General features: G+C 36.9%; 2 protein-coding genes across 7 annotated transcripts in view; one reads left to right on the top strand and one right to left on the bottom strand.

Annotated features, from left to right (window-relative positions):
- Positions 1–18,070, bottom strand: part of Sytalpha (Synaptotagmin alpha) — a 120,945-nt gene that overhangs the window by 14,923 nt on the left and 87,952 nt on the right. For all 5 annotated transcript variants that reach the window (XM_087352294.1, XM_087352297.1, XM_087352295.1 and 2 more), the window contains one exon: positions 248–417. In XM_087352294.1, the coding sequence (XP_087208420.1) occupies positions 248–417 (170 nt within the window). The remainder of the gene's footprint in view (positions 1–247; positions 418–18,070) is intronic.
- Positions 4,694–10,401, top strand: LOC110834342 (uncharacterized). Of its 2 annotated transcripts, XM_022073424.2 has the most exons (3): positions 4,694–5,001; positions 8,123–10,093; positions 10,202–10,401. In XM_022073424.2, the coding sequence occupies exons 1-3, from the start codon at positions 4,978–4,980 to the stop codon at positions 10,379–10,381; spliced, it is 2,175 nt and encodes a 724-aa protein (XP_021929116.2). In that variant the 5' UTR covers positions 4,694–4,977; the 3' UTR covers positions 10,382–10,401. The 2 variants fall into 2 exon arrangements, with proteins under 2 accessions (XP_021929116.2, XP_021929095.2); XM_022073403.2 differs by having other exon boundaries at positions 4,716–5,001; positions 8,123–10,401.

Raw genomic sequence — 18,070 nt, 5'->3', positions numbered from 1 at the left:
TGTCGCATACATCTATAGTGTAGAAATGTTCTGAAGATAGATGCAATACGTTCCTCCAAAACGTCGGTAACTACCTACAAGACTACACCTCATTATAAACCGGAAGACGACACTTCAAATTTTCACCGAAAAGGAATATCAAATTCTATAAAGAAAGGGTCGTATTGTGGAAGATTCGTATTCTGTGTGCTTCTGAAGGCGATCATATTAAAGACGTTCATATTAAACCGTGGCAGTGGGAACTTACCTCCTGAAGTATCTGCGTTTTCGCTTTGGCAAACGCTTGCTTGTCGTTTGAGGTTGGGCGGTACCCAGAACTTGTCATCCGCACTTGGGGAGCGGTTCAGGGTTCGACTGCTACCCGGTTGCGACTCCTCACCAGCCCCTACTCCACTGACACCCACCAGCGCCTCCTGGCTGCAAGAAGAAACACCTTTTAACAAGCTGAAATATGAAGTTTCTCATACGTGTGACACAAGAACAGCATTCGTCTTTGTTTCGCACGAAAATCAAATTTACCTCTTCCTTACCTGTAGGGTGGGTAAACTTTGATTCGGGGCGATATTCAAGTATTATTAATAATACGATTTATAAATTTTTACTTTCCCATAAGATTGGGAAAATACTGTAAAATCGATAAATTAATAATAAACAGAAATAAAAACAAAAAGTAGGAATTAAATGCATAAGTAAACATGTAGAGAAATAAACAAAAAGAATATTTCAACGAACAAACAGAAAAATAAACAGATGGCCAAATCGTAATATTGACGAAAATAAAACTGTTTCCTATTACACGTGGCCTTTTTTACGATTTTAATTTCATAAGTGAATTATATGTCGCCGTGGCATATCACGTCCTCAGGTATGGAGGATAAATGCAATGTTTCAAAGAAGCACTCACAGATAACCGACATGGGGTGGTCCTCAAATGTGGTGGCTGAGAGAAAAAATTTATAACACCTTACGAAGTGTAAACGAGCTTCCGATTTGGACGGATTTTTTATTTAGGGCAAGTTCCAGTGACAAGTTATTGTGAATACGGTAATGGAACTCCGGTTTCCATAAACAGCAGAAAATTGTTTAACTAGCTGAGCGACTATTAGCTTGTCAAGAAGCATTCATCCCGACAGAGTTCGATATACCTGCTGCTCTGTGTATGAAAGTCGAGTGAGGTCACTCGGTTTATGCGTGTCTAAACACGAGGACACCAGCCACAGTTTAAGATACCTTGTCTGAATTAATTAATTATTAATAACGTTTTAGTTTATGATGGTCACTGTTGTCTGGGATGTTGCGCCGTGTAGTGTGACAGAAGTTTGCAGACTCTCAGCTGCCTCAATTATCATCAGGGCGACCATCACCGTAAGAACCCGAAATTCCACCATGTCAAGTTAATGTCTTCTGCTGCACTTATACCACAAGTTCATTCGGCGTGAATAACCGGTAGGAAGTTTTCGGTTTTTATCGAACGTTCCCTATTCGGCCGTCACTTCGGCTTACAAATAAAAATAATTGACCACCCCTGGTCAACTGCCATTATTTGAAAAGGAAAGTGAGACTTCTATTATCCTTGTCAATGTTGGTATTCTGAGTTTTAAATACATACTGTCTTCATCTTCAAGGTTTTGAAGATCAAGACAGTATGTCTCTCCGACACGTAAAGGATTTGAAGATGGCTGTCTTCTGGGTTAGGATCTACCTACAAGTCCACGTGGCACATGTGCCACTAATGACGTAAGATGCATGACGGAGCGGACATACACACACATATCGCACCCTCTGTGCGGTCACATTATCGACCGTGTCATCCATCTGGATGAATTAGTAAGGACAAATCGAATGGACTACCGCGACGATTAGTCAATTTGACTCTGTTCAAAGGTTCTTGGATCGTATCCCCGAATCGACTGGATGGTAGCTTTACCGATCACTGTGTCAACGGTTCTTAAACTTTCTGAAAGGCAACCCCTTATTATTAAAAAAAATTACTATCCCATGTTTACCCATAAGAATTTCGTCTTAAATGGAGTTAATGGAAATTATATAAAATTCTTTTCATTTGTTTCTTTAAACGGCTTGAATGTTCAACTTTGTATTGGATAGATTAAATTTGTGTTGTAAAATACAGAAAAAGAAAACACTTGTGTAACATGTCACATTTATAACACAAAATATCGAATTAACAATTATTGACAAGGGAGGAACACAAATTAAAGCAGAAGCCTGCAGCATGCTGACATTAAATATAATGTCAGTGCTCAATAAAACGTCAGCAGTAATAAGAATTTTATGAGGCAGTCATCTTAGAAAAATATGTTACCTTCGTAACAAACAAATTTGAAAAACCTACAACAAATCTCGAGTTGTGAATTCGACTTCTATTTGTTTACGATAAGTTTAACTAACGAATCACTGGAACTGGATACGAAAATTGTTTCTGGAGATTCAGCAGAAGCATACTTACATATTCAGTAACAATTACAAACATGGCGGCTGCAGGATAATGAGGTTTTATAGGTTCACGGTGTAATTATTAATTCATAGTTCTTGCTAACACCACACTACACATTAAAATATAAAACAAAAGTAGGCGAAGCACGTTCTCACTATCAAAATCGTCATTTGGATTTCAACAGCGTCATACGTTACCTCACCAGTTACAGACCGATTTTTTTTAACCAAGTTATCTGAAGTGTCTTAAGATTAACTGTTGTTTCCAATCACGACACGTATAGAAGAAATTTCCAAACATGCACTGCAATAATTTCTTTAATTGCGCTTCTTGGGAATTTTAAATCTATGTCGAGCGACCACCCAGTTCTGAAAAATTCTCCTTATTAAGATGGCAAAGTGAAAATCAAGTTACGTCACTGAGCAAAATACTTTCAATTCAGTGATATAATGAAAAATTTTAGTATATTATTGTATAGATATCCAAAGGTGTTTTTTCTCCTTTTGTGTTTAGTGACTAGATTTCATTTTCTGTGACATCACAGAACTCCACTCTGCCCTGGATCACTCTTGTAGCACTTACATAACAAAATGAGGTCACTGACAAACAAAGGTCGTTGCTTAATGACATCAAACAAATGAAGGTACATTTTAGACGAGAAGCAATCCGGGCGTGGCCCAATCTGGCGAACACAAAATTAAACTTCTGACCAACGTAACTTAATTATGTTGACGTCATTCATTCTCTGAGGTAAACGTATCATAGGCCTACACAGTTTCGGGATTTAGTGCCGAGTGTCTTCAGGTTACTGATTTACATTAAATTGACATACTTTTTTTTAATGATTTTATTTACTAAATTATCACTTTGAAGCCCGACACGCAGCCAAACATCTAAAAATTAAATTCTTAAATCAAAGCAAACACAACGCACGTCCATTACAAAGATCAATCGATTATTGCTGTTTACAGCGGTAATAGATGTTTTATGTGAAATCCATACCAAACTCATTAATTTGCTCTGTTGGCAAAATACAGAGTTGCTCATTTTAAAGCAAGAGGTACATGTATTTACCGCTGGACTTTAAAGGTTAATTACAACAGTAAGAGTCGAGCCAAGAATACTGTGATTATTAATTTTGTTACCACTAATCAAAACAAATATAATCAGTAAAATATCCGTCAGTCTAATGACGAGTCCCCTGATTATGGGAGTACTCTTAAAGCTGGCGGAATGTCGTATAGTCGTATAAACAAATCTACCTCAAACAACTGAAAGTGTTCAACAGGATTGGAATGCGATGTATCATTCTCGCAAGCTTTACAGACTGAAATAAGTGTGACAAATAAGAAGTTGTTCCAACGATGTAAGTTTCATTTCCATGTGTCGTTTAGCTTTTGTTAAATGAGTATTTGAAACAGCTCAGATCATTTGTACACAAAAATACAGAACAAAAGAATGTCCAGTACAGCGCAGAACGTATTTGGAAAAAAGAAAGTAAATTCTTCCGTAATACATCGCGCTATTTTTGTTAAACGTTTAATACAACATTCAACACAACTGAGATGTGACCTTCTGAATGTAAAACGTATTACAACTTCACTGTCATGTGACCATATGATATACGACATTGATCTTGCAAAAATTACGTAACGAAAACAAATAAATATAAAAGAACGCATTCCAATTTGAACTACTCATGTTTTCCAAGTTAATTCTTTGAGACATTGGCCTTGATGCTTATTTATAGCAAAAACAAATGAAATGGTGCAAAGCTAATCATATTAACATACATTATATATAACTGACTTATTTTTTATTCGTAGGATGTATATTAGACTGATATAAACCGAATTTAGTACGCTCAATAAAACACTTCAATATAAGATTTAATCGAAATATATTCAATGGTTTTGTGATAAACATATTTACAGACTGATAGACATAACATCCATATCAAGGGCTCGTGAACAGAACGCACAATTAGAGATATATAATCCAAGTTATCACTTTCGTAAACAATAATAAGTGTGTAAAGGAGAGACGTTTTCCAAACATCCTGTTTAGAAAACGTGCGAATGAAGCGTGCATATCCGCTTGACAATATCATAACAAACAAGGATGTTTCCCTTTCAAATTACAAGTTCCAAAATAGGAACGAAGCTGCTTATATGAAGTACTGCCGATATAATCAAGTCCAGTCACGCATGGGGATTCACAGTAATGTATTATATCTACTTATTAGTCAGCTCGGGGGATTCCACCGTCAACGCCTGTGAGTCTTACCAATATGGTGGAGGGGGGACAAGGAAGAATAAACTAGTTTCAGTTAACTGTAAGGTTATAGGTTGAGTGCCTAGGGACATTTTAAACCAGAGTGTATAAACTGCCTGTATGCAAGAAAAGTCTATAATAGCATGTGTGCGGATGTTGGTACAGTACAGAGTTGGGAATTCATCGTGCTGCAACGGTTGTCTGGGACCGGTGATGTGCCGTAACATCACGTGGAGGAAAAACACACGATGTTGAGCATAGTCTGTTCCCTGGTAAGTATTAACAGTTCTTGCTACAAATTTATATTCATTGAAAAGATCTTTCTGATTAATATCAAATCCGGAGAAAATGGAATATTGTAAAAAGTTGTTACTGAAGAATCAGAAGCACGAGATCTCAGCACGCGAGTCTCTCTTCTTCTTTTTTTATTTGTTTCTGTCTCTTTCCACCACATATAAGCGCCGTGTTCTAACTCTAACCTCACATCTGTCAGCAACAAAATAAAAAAGTAGAATCTAAGCGACGAGGTCACGCGTTGTGTAAAGATTCAATCATTATCCACGAATTAATATTAACAGAAAAAAACAATTATGCCACATGTACACTTATGAATGGGGCTCAGAATAATAACTCGTCTGCTCGTCTGTGACTCGTAAAAACAGAGGGCAGACTAATACAAAAATTGTATTTTCTCTTTAAAAAATTTCTTCCGCTTTTTTTATTTCTCTGCAGATGTTCAACAAATTTTTTCCGCTTAGGTATGAGGACCTTTGCTTAAGTGGCAATATATATGAGTGTTGTATGAATAGCCTGTCGCTTTGTTTCATTTTCACAGATAACGTACGTGTAACATTCTAAACGTTGCCGATACTAGCGAGAGGCCTCTCCACTGTGTAGGTCAACTGAAATCATTTTAATGGCAAATTAATTGACTTCCAAAAACGACGCTTTTTAAAAATTGACCCACATTTAGACATTTATTATTTAACATGGTAATAATGCCTATCAGATCAACAACATGTAATCAATTAAACTTAACAGGTAATGGAAACGAACTATATTAAAGAATACTCACAAAGTTTACACCGTATCACCAAGAGGGGCGTGTGGTGTAGGCCTAATATATTTATTTGTCATAAATTTTAGTATCAAAACATCATGTGATTTAAGAAGAAGCTTATAGTTGCTTTGGCAGAATTATACTAAACCGGAAGTTCATGACCGTGCTCGCAATAATCTGTCGCTCTCGTATTTCGAGTTAGATTAATCCAATCCACAATCTCATCATACATAATTAAGAACCATTTTAATATTATCATATATCCATACAACTCGTAACTGTTTTCCCCAAAAGGTTTTTCAACTAAAATTATACGTACCTCATCTCTCCCATGCATGTTACTTGCATCATCCCCTTTGATTTTACTATCGTAACAAATGTGGTGAATATTGCAAATTATAAAGACCCTAGTCATAATTTTTTTTACTTTTCTTAATTTCTCTATCAACGGTCCAAAAATATTCCTCAGTACACTTGTTTTCAAACGTTCTGAACCACTTAGGCCTGTCAAATATAATTTCATGGAGAAACATCCTTTTTGATAAGTTATCAATCATAGAAATACATTTCAAAATCATGTTCTGCCTTTCGCGTGAAAAGCGTGCTGTTGTAAAGTTAAGTAATTGTATGTATACGCAGAAAGACGGAAATGGTGTCATTATTTGGCTCGACGGCTAGTTTCAGACGGCGTCTTATAGCAGTGAAAGTATTCATGAGCAGATTTTACCGCGTAGTGCTATATTGAGTTATATAATATCAAGTCTGCTCACTAGATGGATAGCCGCCAAAATCGCGACGGAAACGCCACAACATTTTGTATAAATATTTTATTATAGAATCTTTTATATATGGGACATTTTGTGAGTTGTTAAGTCTATATGATATAATTAGCGTAGTATGTTCCGTAAAAATTGGTAGGAATGGATCTTTTTAGTGTTGAACGATAACACAATTTATTGTAGGAAAATGTTTGCAAATCGCAAAATTTGTAATTATTTTTTCAGCTAAATTAAATGAGAAGACTCGACCTTAGGCGCCACCATAGCTTCGTTTTCATTTATTGTTATCAGTGTCGCCACTTTCAGAATATATTTTTAATTTTTCTGGACAGTTTCCTGACAATCGACTATTAACTTCTCGACTAGGACTTCGCTCTCTGGAGCAAATGATGTATTTCGACACAACTCATTTCCATTAGAACACAAACTGGAGACCTTAAATCACTCTTTCTGTTTTTTATTTTCTTTTCAAGTTGATTTCCGTAAATATTAACTGACTTGCTGGTTATTGATGTCTGTTGTTCATATATTTATGGACTCCCATAAAAGTCCGTTGGGAGATCATCCCTAAAACATTTAATTTAATCCCTACCTTATATCATTCACTCTAACCTTTGAGATGAAAATAACAGTACGGTCACTCTGTACATGAGCACAATACTTTGAGGCCTTATACAATTTTTCAAAAACACACATTTCCCCCACAGTTATACACCAACTTCATTACATTCTGGCTCCATAAAAATATAATTCCGTTTTGATCTTTTTATCACGATAAAAGAGACACTGAAATTGGACGTACTGCGGTAAATTGAAATTAAATGTTTACATTATGAATTTCCGTACAAGGGAATATAAACGAGCCCTGTGGTTGGTTGGTGAACGGCAGACTGACTTTACTTTTAAACCGCCTCTACACCTCTAAGCAACAGAAGAAAATCCCTGGCAGTGACGTTCTGCTTCCGAGCTGTCTCACCCTTCATAGTGCCTACATTGTAAATGCAGCAAGCGGGAGTCGTTTTAAACGCTCCACAGAATGTTTTGGTTTAACCACATTTTTTCCACCTTTAACACTCGAAAAGCTGGATAAAAGAGCGTCCCCAATTTTAACCCTTAGCTGTCTCACGTCTAGCTGGTTAATTATAAGCTCTAAAATGCTTATAATATTTACAATTAAAACACGAAAAATAATGTTTTTATTATTATTCTTTGTAACAAAAAATTAAGATCATCTATTATTACAAAATGGAAAAAAACAACTTAATTTGGATCGGAAAATGTCTTCTGGGATGTTCCGCCATGTTGTCTGGTAGAAATTTACTGGGTCTTTCAGATCAATCATAGGCCATGGCGATGTAAATGCCTCTTAAACGTCGATGAACAGACAGGAAGATAAAAGATTCTGAACGGAATGGTAGTAATGCACATACGTTAACGATAGATAATTAACTCAGTGGAGAGGCCATTTGTCTGTCAGCCATTTTGGTTGACTGAGCTAAATAGTAGGAAATCCGTCAAATAGGTGATACTAAACTGTGTTTGTTTTGTCCACAGATGTACGTTCCTGTGGTCGTAGCCGTTGTGGTGGTGACTGGTCGAAAGGAAGTGAACGCTTCTCTATTCAGTTCCGAGAATACGACACTGATACACGAATCTCAAGCAGAGGAAGTGATGAATTGCGAGTTATTTTATGAGGGTAGTTCAAGTTACTTGAACAGCACACAGCAAAGACATTCCCAAATAAATAACGCATCCGAATTTCGACGTAACTGTGAATCAGATAATGAGGAGGATAAAAACGACCATGTGAAAGGATCACAATCTGTGACAGAGTCCACAAATATAACTCATAAAATAAGTCCCCAACAGAGCAAACCATCCGTAAATATACATCAGTTCAGAAACACTAGTACGAACTTTAAAATGCCGTTGAATACGCGCCAGGATATGAACACGAAATTCTCAAATGATCACGAACATACCAGAAACGGCACGGTCTTCACACAGCAAAAAGATCAACTGGATAGAGTGCCTGAATACCACGACGAACTCTCAAGCGATATAAGGAATAACTCACATCAAACAAATACTAACAAGAATACGTCCGTAACACCTGAATCCAACTCAGAAAATAGGAAAAATAGTGCACAAGGTATCCTGAAACCGTTGATTGAAGAGGATGTTCAGCTCAACAAAAGTCTGGCAGAAGCGTGGAATTACACTGAACAGTTTTTAAATTCGGGCGACCTTAATATTGGCCAAAAAGCCATACATTTAACAAAGAATTACGTGACAAGAAGACGAGTTTGGATCAGTTATATGCAGTTGTTTTCATCCAATAATAAGAACCTGTCTGACGTCTTACTAAGTGATGGAACTTCACTTCAGGCAAGGATTAGTGAGTCGAATGAACTGGAAAGTGCCTTGAGTAAGCTTCAAAATATTCACAGACTGGCTACGGTTGTCAAAGTCGAGGAAAAAAACATTCGTACTTATTTTGACACTCATAATTACAGTGCAAGTTTGTCATCTGTCCTTGAAACTGAAGCATACTTGAATGACTGGGAAGTTGCCGTACACGACATGAAAGACATATCAGTTCATTTCAGCCTCAATAATTACTTTACGTTTCCATTGAACAATTCGTTTCATGTGGTGTCAGAAAGGAAAGTTTACTTAGAAACTATGAACGAAAGCATTCACAAAGACTACGTCAGTGCCATCAAGAAACAAGAGTTAAAAATGATATTCCAATATTACGTGTACCCAACAGTTTATTTAGTGATACTTGTGTTGGGTGTGGTGGGTAATGGAGTATTGATATTTGTGTTTGCAAAACACAAGAAAATTCGCACAACCCCCAACATCATGATTTTCAACCTCGCTTTAGTGGACGTCGTAAACCTGTTTATAAATTCACCATTGTACTACATCTCCAAGTACCACAGTCAGTGGATGTATCTAGGTGGCTATGGCTGCAGGGTCTTCGCTACATTCCGCTTTCTTAATCACACAATTATCGAGCTATCTATTGTAGCGCTGAGCGTCCAGCGCTACTGCGCAGTCGCATCAACCATGCGCAAAGCAAGGACACGGCAGAGATTATCAGCGCGTGCCAGAACTCTTACCTTCATTCTTACAGTATGGCTCATAGCTCTAGTTTTTTCACTGCCACCTTCCATAGTTTTCGAGTACCCAAACGGCGTATGTTTTCCGTTAGTAAAATCTCAAATTGTTGTTAAAGTACTCGATATATTTTATTTCGTGTTCTTTTGTTTTGTTCTTCCGATATCAATGGCCGTGTTCAGCGTCATGACAGCTCGGAAGTTGAGACAAAGTGCACTTAATATTCCTGGAGAACTTCGTTACAAAACCCAGGAAATAACTCGGTACAGAAGTGCCAAGGTTGTTACTGCTCTGGCTATTACTTACGCGATCAGCCATATTCCAAGATCTATCTGGTTCTTCTTAGTGTCTTTCTACCACCTTGACAGACATGAAATGAAGTTCATGTGCATTGATGAGGTGACGAACTACCTAATTTTATCTAATTCTTGCCTGAACCCATTTGCACTGTATATTGCCAGTAGAAACTTCAGGCGGCTATTTAATCGCCATCTGTTTTGTATTCAGGATAACAAACAGCAAGCCAGGCCTCAGCACCGTCAAGTTACTGCCAGCAATAGCAGCACACGGTTAATATTTTTTATAGACTCTGATACAGAAGACATTACCAGTTCTAAAGACTCTTTTCATAGACTAAATATTCCCAAGAAACAAAGTGAAGTTGTAAGTGTTAATCCAAGTGTTTAATAAAAGCTAACTAAAACTAACTGTACAGAGCAAAGTCATTATTTAGGCGCAAATAACCTTGCAGAATTACTACAAATTCCCTTGTCCTTTTCGGAACATGAAGGTTCATCACTGTCCTGACAAGGACCTGCTATTGGTCCCCATCCTCATAAAAAATTAATTCAGCCTACATCCATACACATACTGTCAATTTTAATATTATCCTCCCATCTGCACCTTACGTCTTCCAAGCGGTCTTTTCCCTTTTCGTTTTTTGAATAAAATTGTGCATGTGTGCACGTATTTATTTATTTATTTCTCCTCTCTTCCTCATATTCTACATTTCCCCGTCCATTCTGCATTTAGAATAGTGAAAGATTGACAATATATCTATGTATTTAAAATGCTACACATTTTTTTTAACTCGACAATTATCAACTTTATTGGAATCGACAAAAGGACACATTCCAATCAGACCTCAAAGAAGCATATAAAAGAAAATGTTCTATTATTACTACAATGTTTCACAATTCTACATTTGTCATCATATACGCAATGAAATAACTAACTTATTTCGAAACACTGTCGAGTAACACCGAAAAGTAAATTTTGAATTTCACGGGGTCCGCAGACCAATAATTTGGAAACCAATGTATCCTCTCCAACAACGAAAAATTACTTTTTATTTTCAGTTATATATAAAGTAGGCCAACTGAAGCTTTTATACGTAGACTGGATGTAATTGAAAAATAAGCATAACTATTTTATTTTAACAAGGACAGAATTGGGATTCTTTCCATAAAGTTGTGTGAATAACATAAAAATCACACTCTTGTGAATTATGTCCATGGCGATCTAGTGTTAACCCAGGCGATCACCATGGACATCTTCATCGCCCGTGTGAACGTCAAACCTAAGTAGTTAACTAAATACACAGATCACAATCACACAGTTAGCAAGCCTATGAAAACCAAACCACAAAAAACAAACAACAAATTAAAAGAAAAATCTGAAGCCGAATTTACATGGTGAGGCTAACATGAACTATATATTAATAATTATACTATTTAATGATCAACTTCCATGCGTAATTTTACATTGCTTTACATGTCAATGAAAACTAGTTATATCAAATTGTCACCATATTCGTAATTGTTTATTTATATAAATTTTTCATGAAAAATTCGTGTTTATCGCTTGCATCCATGCAACACTGACTGAAGGACACCATGTAATACAAAGATAGGACTATAAAGAAAGACGCAAAGCATTAAATCCGAAAAAAAAGACATTTTTAAATGTCAGTGAGAACCTCCTGCAATTTCAGTCTCTCTTTGCAATAAGAACATAAAAGCAAAACAGGAAGAAACGGAGAAATCCCCCTGCCATCTGGCATGCGCCCAGCACGCAACTCGACAAAAATTCCCTTTGAAGGTCAGTCGGTACACAAGACGCACAATTTGTGAGAATCTAAACTTGTAAACGAAACGCTCCTATATAACAATCCGTACCTTTCATTTCAGTTTACTGCTGTTAAAATATTTCATTGCGGTGACATCATTCAGGTATATGACGCTTTATTTATTATATTTCTGTTCTTCTAAAGAAGGATGGAATAGTGTTATCTCGTCTTCCGGTAACATCTATAGATCTTCATTCCTTGTCGTGTATCATAGAAGGCATTTTAATTATTTTCGTTTCGCTTATGACCGATCTTGTTATGATAAATACTCTGAATACTAAATGTAACGAAAATTTAAGAATATTTTGAAGAACCTACACCACGATACAATGAAAATCTAACACCATCAATTTTGTAAAAGGAAATTGGTACAGACCTAATTAAAATTTACAGAGTTTATCTGAAGTATTTTTAGGCATGGTAAATGTTTAACGAAATAAAGGAAAACTAACTGCTCATGGGTAGATGAAATAATAATATTAAAACAAATCTTTAGGGAACCAGGGTGTGGCAATGTCAACTGGATCGAGGTACAGCCAATTATGAAGTTATTGAAACAAAGGTAATCATACTTAAATGTACATAACAACTGGTCCTTTCTCGAATCGTTAAATGCCTACCTACTACTAGCAGAATACGAAATACCAAGCGATTAATTTGTTGCTGTCATTAACAGTTCTCGGGAAAATTTTCTTTGCATTATATTCCTCGTGAGACCTAAAAAACTGTTTCTGGATCTTGCGTTATTTATCGCCGGTCTATTAAGTGACTACAAAGCGGTGAACTGAACAGGAATTAATAAAAAATGAGTATGGAGGATGTGGTTATGGCATATTTGAAGGTGTTCCAAGTTAGAATAGAATATGAGGCTGGAGTTCTAACCAATAAATTCCTACATTTTGTTCCGTGAAGTGAAATTTAAGACAGTTCATAGCAAAACGTGTTGGGAATGATGTGGCTTACATTACTACAAGACTCAGCCATACGCTATAACTAGGTAACCAGGATTTGGGCCTACGTGATTTCCCATTTCTGGGGTGTTAGATTAATATCAACGGAGTATTAATCCTGACTGGGACCTGCAATTCCGATTCCAAATTTCTCAGCTCCTGAACTACAGCCGAACTGTTATTAGCTGAATCACGGTTTGGAGGGTCGAACAGAAGTTGAATGAAACAAATCACCTTCTGGTCTGTGACAAAGTTAAGAAATTTATCTATTATCTTACGCGTTGTTGTATCATGTAGTTTTTTAAAAGTGTTCCAACGTTTTAGAGAAATACACTGCCTCTATTATCAGTGCTGATGAAAGTTTTGTACGACACAACAAAATCTCTAAACTCACACTGAAATATTTTGAAAAGACAGTAAAAAGTCAAAATTGCTTTCATGAAGAAATCAAGGATATATCCAATTCTGCGGACGCTTGGTATCTACCACGCAGTTAAAAAACTTGTTCTTCCTGTATCCTATCTAAGCATATAATCACACAAAATTATAAATCTACCGACTGCTTTATTGAGGTGCGAACTTCTAACACAAGAACGTAACGAGGAGATTTAAATAAAGTGCCGAGGAAAATATATGGACGTTAGACAGAGGATGTGACAGGGTTATTGGGGAAAAATTGCAAAATGTTGATCTTCATAACACGTAATGATGATCAAATATTATAAGGGTGATTAAATAACGAAGAAAGATATGAACAGAGTATTTGGGCTAAGATGGCTAGCTGAGCAATTCACACAATTCTGACATCTTGAAAGAAAGAGTCCACCTGGAAGACCTGAGCGTAGATACGAAGATAATATTACATTATATCTTAAATAAACATTCCATAAAATTTCGTACCTGCTGTGCACTCCTAAAATTCTCAGATATATTAACCACATCTATCGCTTACTTTGAACATTCACAAGTAATGTTAACAAAAACAAACCACAGTCTTTCAATCTGTTTGTTAATAATACCAGCAAAAGTAAATAGTTCTTTCGTATGTTCTAATAAACTGAGGAGTGTCGTGGTAGCTCACATTTCTCAGATTGTTATTAAAGTAGGTTAAGTCAAGCAGAAAGCTCAATTAATTTATTATGTATAAAGTTTGTTTATTCTTTGAAACTTTAAACAGACTTGAAACGTACTTGAAACAGTTCACACTTGTTAAGTCCTTTCAAGTTCATGTGTTCAAGTAACTTGACTAGCGTGAATGCGGCTTTGTGGTTTATACCAGGAAAACTTCATAACCACAGAGAAAGAAATAAAACAAGAGAGACAGTGGGTAACCTTGGCAGGTGAACAGTTCTCTGCTACACACACACACACACGTACCTCAAAAAGACGTACATACATTCAACAAAAGAAATAAAGACATTTTAATAAGCTAAACCATTACATTACATTACTTAGTGAATTAGCGAATCTTTTGTAGGTGTTGAAAGTGACAGCGGTGTGCAACGGACTGACTGACAAGCGACCGCCAAAGTTGTTGTACATATCTTTTTGGGACACCTTGTATGTTATGCTACGCAATATTTATATGCTTCACAGCAATATATTGGTAAAATAAACATTTATACGAACACAGAAAACCATTTTATAACGGCATATAAATTTTTCCAGCATTTCCTTCTTTGAAACAATTTATTTTTCTAGAAGTTTTGCACCAAATATTCCCCCGCAGACAGCATAAACTGACAATTTTTTCATGGGTCTATCCAGTCTCCACATGACCGCTTCCTTCCACATGTTTGTAATACATCTCACTCTTTGCATGCTATTTATCATTAAACAAGCAAATAATAAATTTTCTTCTTTCTTCCCTTCCTTCCTTCTTTATTAATTAACTTTTTCGTGTTTCTCTTTCTATTCCTTCATCTCATTTACTCCCTTTTTCTGTATATCATCTGAAACGACGTAAAGAAGGCATTTGATACAGCGGCGACAAATATTGCGATAATCGACGAAATCAGACATCAAACCCAACCACTGCAGTGCATCCCGAAGGTCACTAGATGCAACTTTGCGACAATTTTTTCACACGGTATGACGTAAACTCTTCTAAAATTAGTTTTGGAGGCCAGTTTTAGGAAGAGTTTCTATAAAGGTATTTCAAACAGCACAGAAGCCTTTGTTGCATAATCAGATGCCGAAAGGTTAAGGTTTGTCTTTTGATCCATATCATTGGCATAAATATACTGAAACTGGTCCAGAGAAAATGAATGTTTACAGAGCGTCGAGCACACAGCAGAGAGAAAAAAATTGTAAAGTTTAATCTGTTTCATCACCGTTGCCAAAAGGGAAAATCTCTATGTGGTGACGTCTCTTTTCATTTCCGTAGTTTTATATCCAACAATTTTACTATTAAACCTAGTAAATCCTACGTACGTAAATACACATGGAAGATGGCGTAGTGAAACTTGTCTAACAAGCGACGTGTTAAATAACTGGTGTTCCGAATTCTTAAGATCGATCGGTTCGATTGTAAATTGGATATATCCATATTTTAAAGCTTCAACGTCCTACCGAGATAGGTCATGACAGCTGTTACCAGGCAACTAGTCAAGAAGTTTACAGATTTCATTGGTTCAATACAATGATCAAAAGAGGTCCAGCCTGAGTCACATAAAAGAGAATAAACATCCCCGAAAACCAGTATAAATTATTACGTAAAAAAGTGATAGTGGAACCACGGTTCCGGAGAATTTGACGTAAATACGTCTATACGGAAAGGAAGTTTATATATTGGCTTTATTCTAAATATTTCCTTTATACATGCTTTACAATTGAGTAAAGTTTGATTAAGACATTGCTTATTTAACTTGAATTAGTTACGCTTAAGATGGGTCTGTGGTATATGAATGTACGAGGTGCGATCGGAAAAAGTTTCCAGACTGCGCGTATAAAAACCCGTACACTTATCTCAGGTATTAAATTCATCCATCACCCTCGAAGTAGTTCCCCTGGGAGTGAACACAACGATCCCAGCGCCGCTACCAAGCCTGGAAGAATCCCTGGAAATCTTTCTTTGTCAGCCTGTCAAGCACCATCTGCGATTCTGCCTGAATCTCTTCTATCGTCTCAAATCTCCTTCCCTTTAGCTGAATTTTCATCTTTGGGAAGAGGAAGAAGTCACACGGAGCTTAGAAAGGAAGTTGGGGTCGGTTCTTGCAAGATCTTTGAGCTCCTGACAAACGAGAAGTCGATTCTGCTCCTGGTCCTCAGACAGGATGCGTCGCATGTGGAGTTCTTCCTTTAGAATCAGCTGACAGGTCCCATAGCCTATCCCAACAATGTCGCACAAGTCGTTGATGGTACGACGTCGATCTTCGTGAATGGCCTGCCGAATATTCGTAACATTTTCGGGCGTTGTGCTCGAAGATGGTCGTCCAGAACGCTCGTCATCATCGACAGAGGTTCGGCCATTTTTAAAACGTGAATGCCACACAAAAGTTTGTGCACGACCCATTGCGGACTCCCCAAATGCTTGCTTTAGCATTTCATGGGTTTCCGTAGCCGTTTTGGCGAGTCTTTGGCAAGAGATTCAGGCAGAATCGCAGATGGTGCTTGACAGGCTGACAAAGAAAGATTTCCAGGGATTCTTCCAGGCTTGGTAGCGGCGCTGGGATCGTTGTGTTCACTCCCAGGGGAACTACTTCGAGGGTGATGGATGAATTTAATACCTGAGATAAGTGTACGGGTTTTTATACGCGCAGTCTAGAAACCTTCCGATCGCACCTCGTAATGTAAAGTAATGTATTGTAATGTAATGAAATGTAATGTAATGTAAGGTAAGGTAAGGTAATGTTTTATAGGTAACAACAATACTGAGTAAACTGATGATGTTTCCAAGGTAACATAACAATGCAGTTACACTTTTACTTTCCCTTTTTCGTTACACTTTTTCTTTCCACTTTTTGCCGAATGACACTGACCCTAAAATATAAAGGTATTTACGTCAAAAATAGAATATATAAACGAACTGTATAAATATTGTTTTGGTACAATAAATTGAGTCAAACAGTTTCGATTTCTGCTCAAGTTATTTTGAGATAATTTCGACTGCAGGGTCAAGACCCTGATGTGGTAAAGTGTGTGGATTCAAGAATTTGTAGTGAGCGATAAAGTTGAGGAGACGTTCCAATAACAAACCCGGACAGTTACTAGAGTTCCTTGTTAAAATTTATTACTCACTAATCCCGGAAGGACTTCTATCCCGATCAACAACACATCCAGCCCTGACCTCAGAGCGGGACATAACCATCTATCTCCCTTAGTGATACCCAACGTGAGGGGGCAGTTACAAACTTCTTGACTCCAGGAAATTAAATTTCTTTCAAGATGGATGATATAGTTTTTAATGCTGGAATTTCTCTTGGAAGGCGTAAAAAGTGTGAATTATCTGATTACACAAAAATCAAAGTCATCAATTTCGATTCTTTTAAAACTGGGTTTACATATTGCACCAGGTAAATTTAATTTCTCTCCGCTTTTGCTCTCCACGCTGGCTTCTTTCTTTATTTTTAATTTATTTCTGATTGTTGCAGAAGCACATTTTGTTGAATTTCTAAATGGAAATTTCAAATTTCCATTTGACTTTTCCTGATCGAAAAAGGTACAATGCGTTCGCTGATAAAGTTGAACGAAACTGTCACTTTCCGGGTCCCGGTTGGAACTGAATGACTCACCGCCAAGTGCTACAAGGTTTTCCCGACGCATGTCAATTATCGCTCCATAAAAACAATAAAATAGACTTACCCGCGATTACAGTTGTACCGGGATGTGACAGCCAACACGCGAATCTCATTCCCCCACCACAACACTTTCATTAGTTCGCATACTTCCCGCATTTAAAGTTGACGTAGCCGGGTAGTATATAGAATGACCACCAGAATTCGCCAAGTTTTAAGACATTTTTATTCCACTGACGCGAATATCGATATTCGTATATATCGTAAACCAGTGGTATTCAACCTGGGGTACGCGTACCCCCGGGGGTACGTGAAATTAAAAAAATATATTATTTTATGATAAACACTGAATAATCAGTAATGCAATTTATTTAATTTATTTTAGATGTAGATTATATGCTATGTATAACTTGAATTATACACCAACAACTTTGGGAGTACAAAGTTGAAGATAAATTATATCTGGGGGTACGCGAACAAAAAATGGTTGAATACCACTGTCGTAAACTACTGTTGTACACAGTTCCGGTGAAGATACACACTTACCATACCGCTGGGTAAT

Source organism: Zootermopsis nevadensis, unplaced genomic scaffold (assembly GCF_977971745.1).
Source record: "Zootermopsis nevadensis isolate Lab colony 2312 unplaced genomic scaffold, Znev_1.0 Znev_ptg000021l, whole genome shotgun sequence".
NCBI classification, from domain to species: domain Eukaryota; kingdom Metazoa; phylum Arthropoda; class Insecta; order Blattodea; family Termopsidae; genus Zootermopsis; species Zootermopsis nevadensis.
The sequence above is the reverse complement of the archived record's forward strand: the minus strand, read 5'-3'. Positions and strand labels throughout refer to the sequence as shown.

Bases quoted from the DNA above. Each gene is read 5' to 3' on its own strand.
- LOC110834342 (XM_022073403.2), top strand. From the start codon at position 4,978: ATGTTGAGCATAGTCTGTTCCCTG. The intron at 5,002-8,122 runs GTAAGTATTAAC...TTTTGTCCACAG, and splicing joins TGAGCATAGTCTGTTCCCTG to ATGTACGTTCCTGTGGTCGT.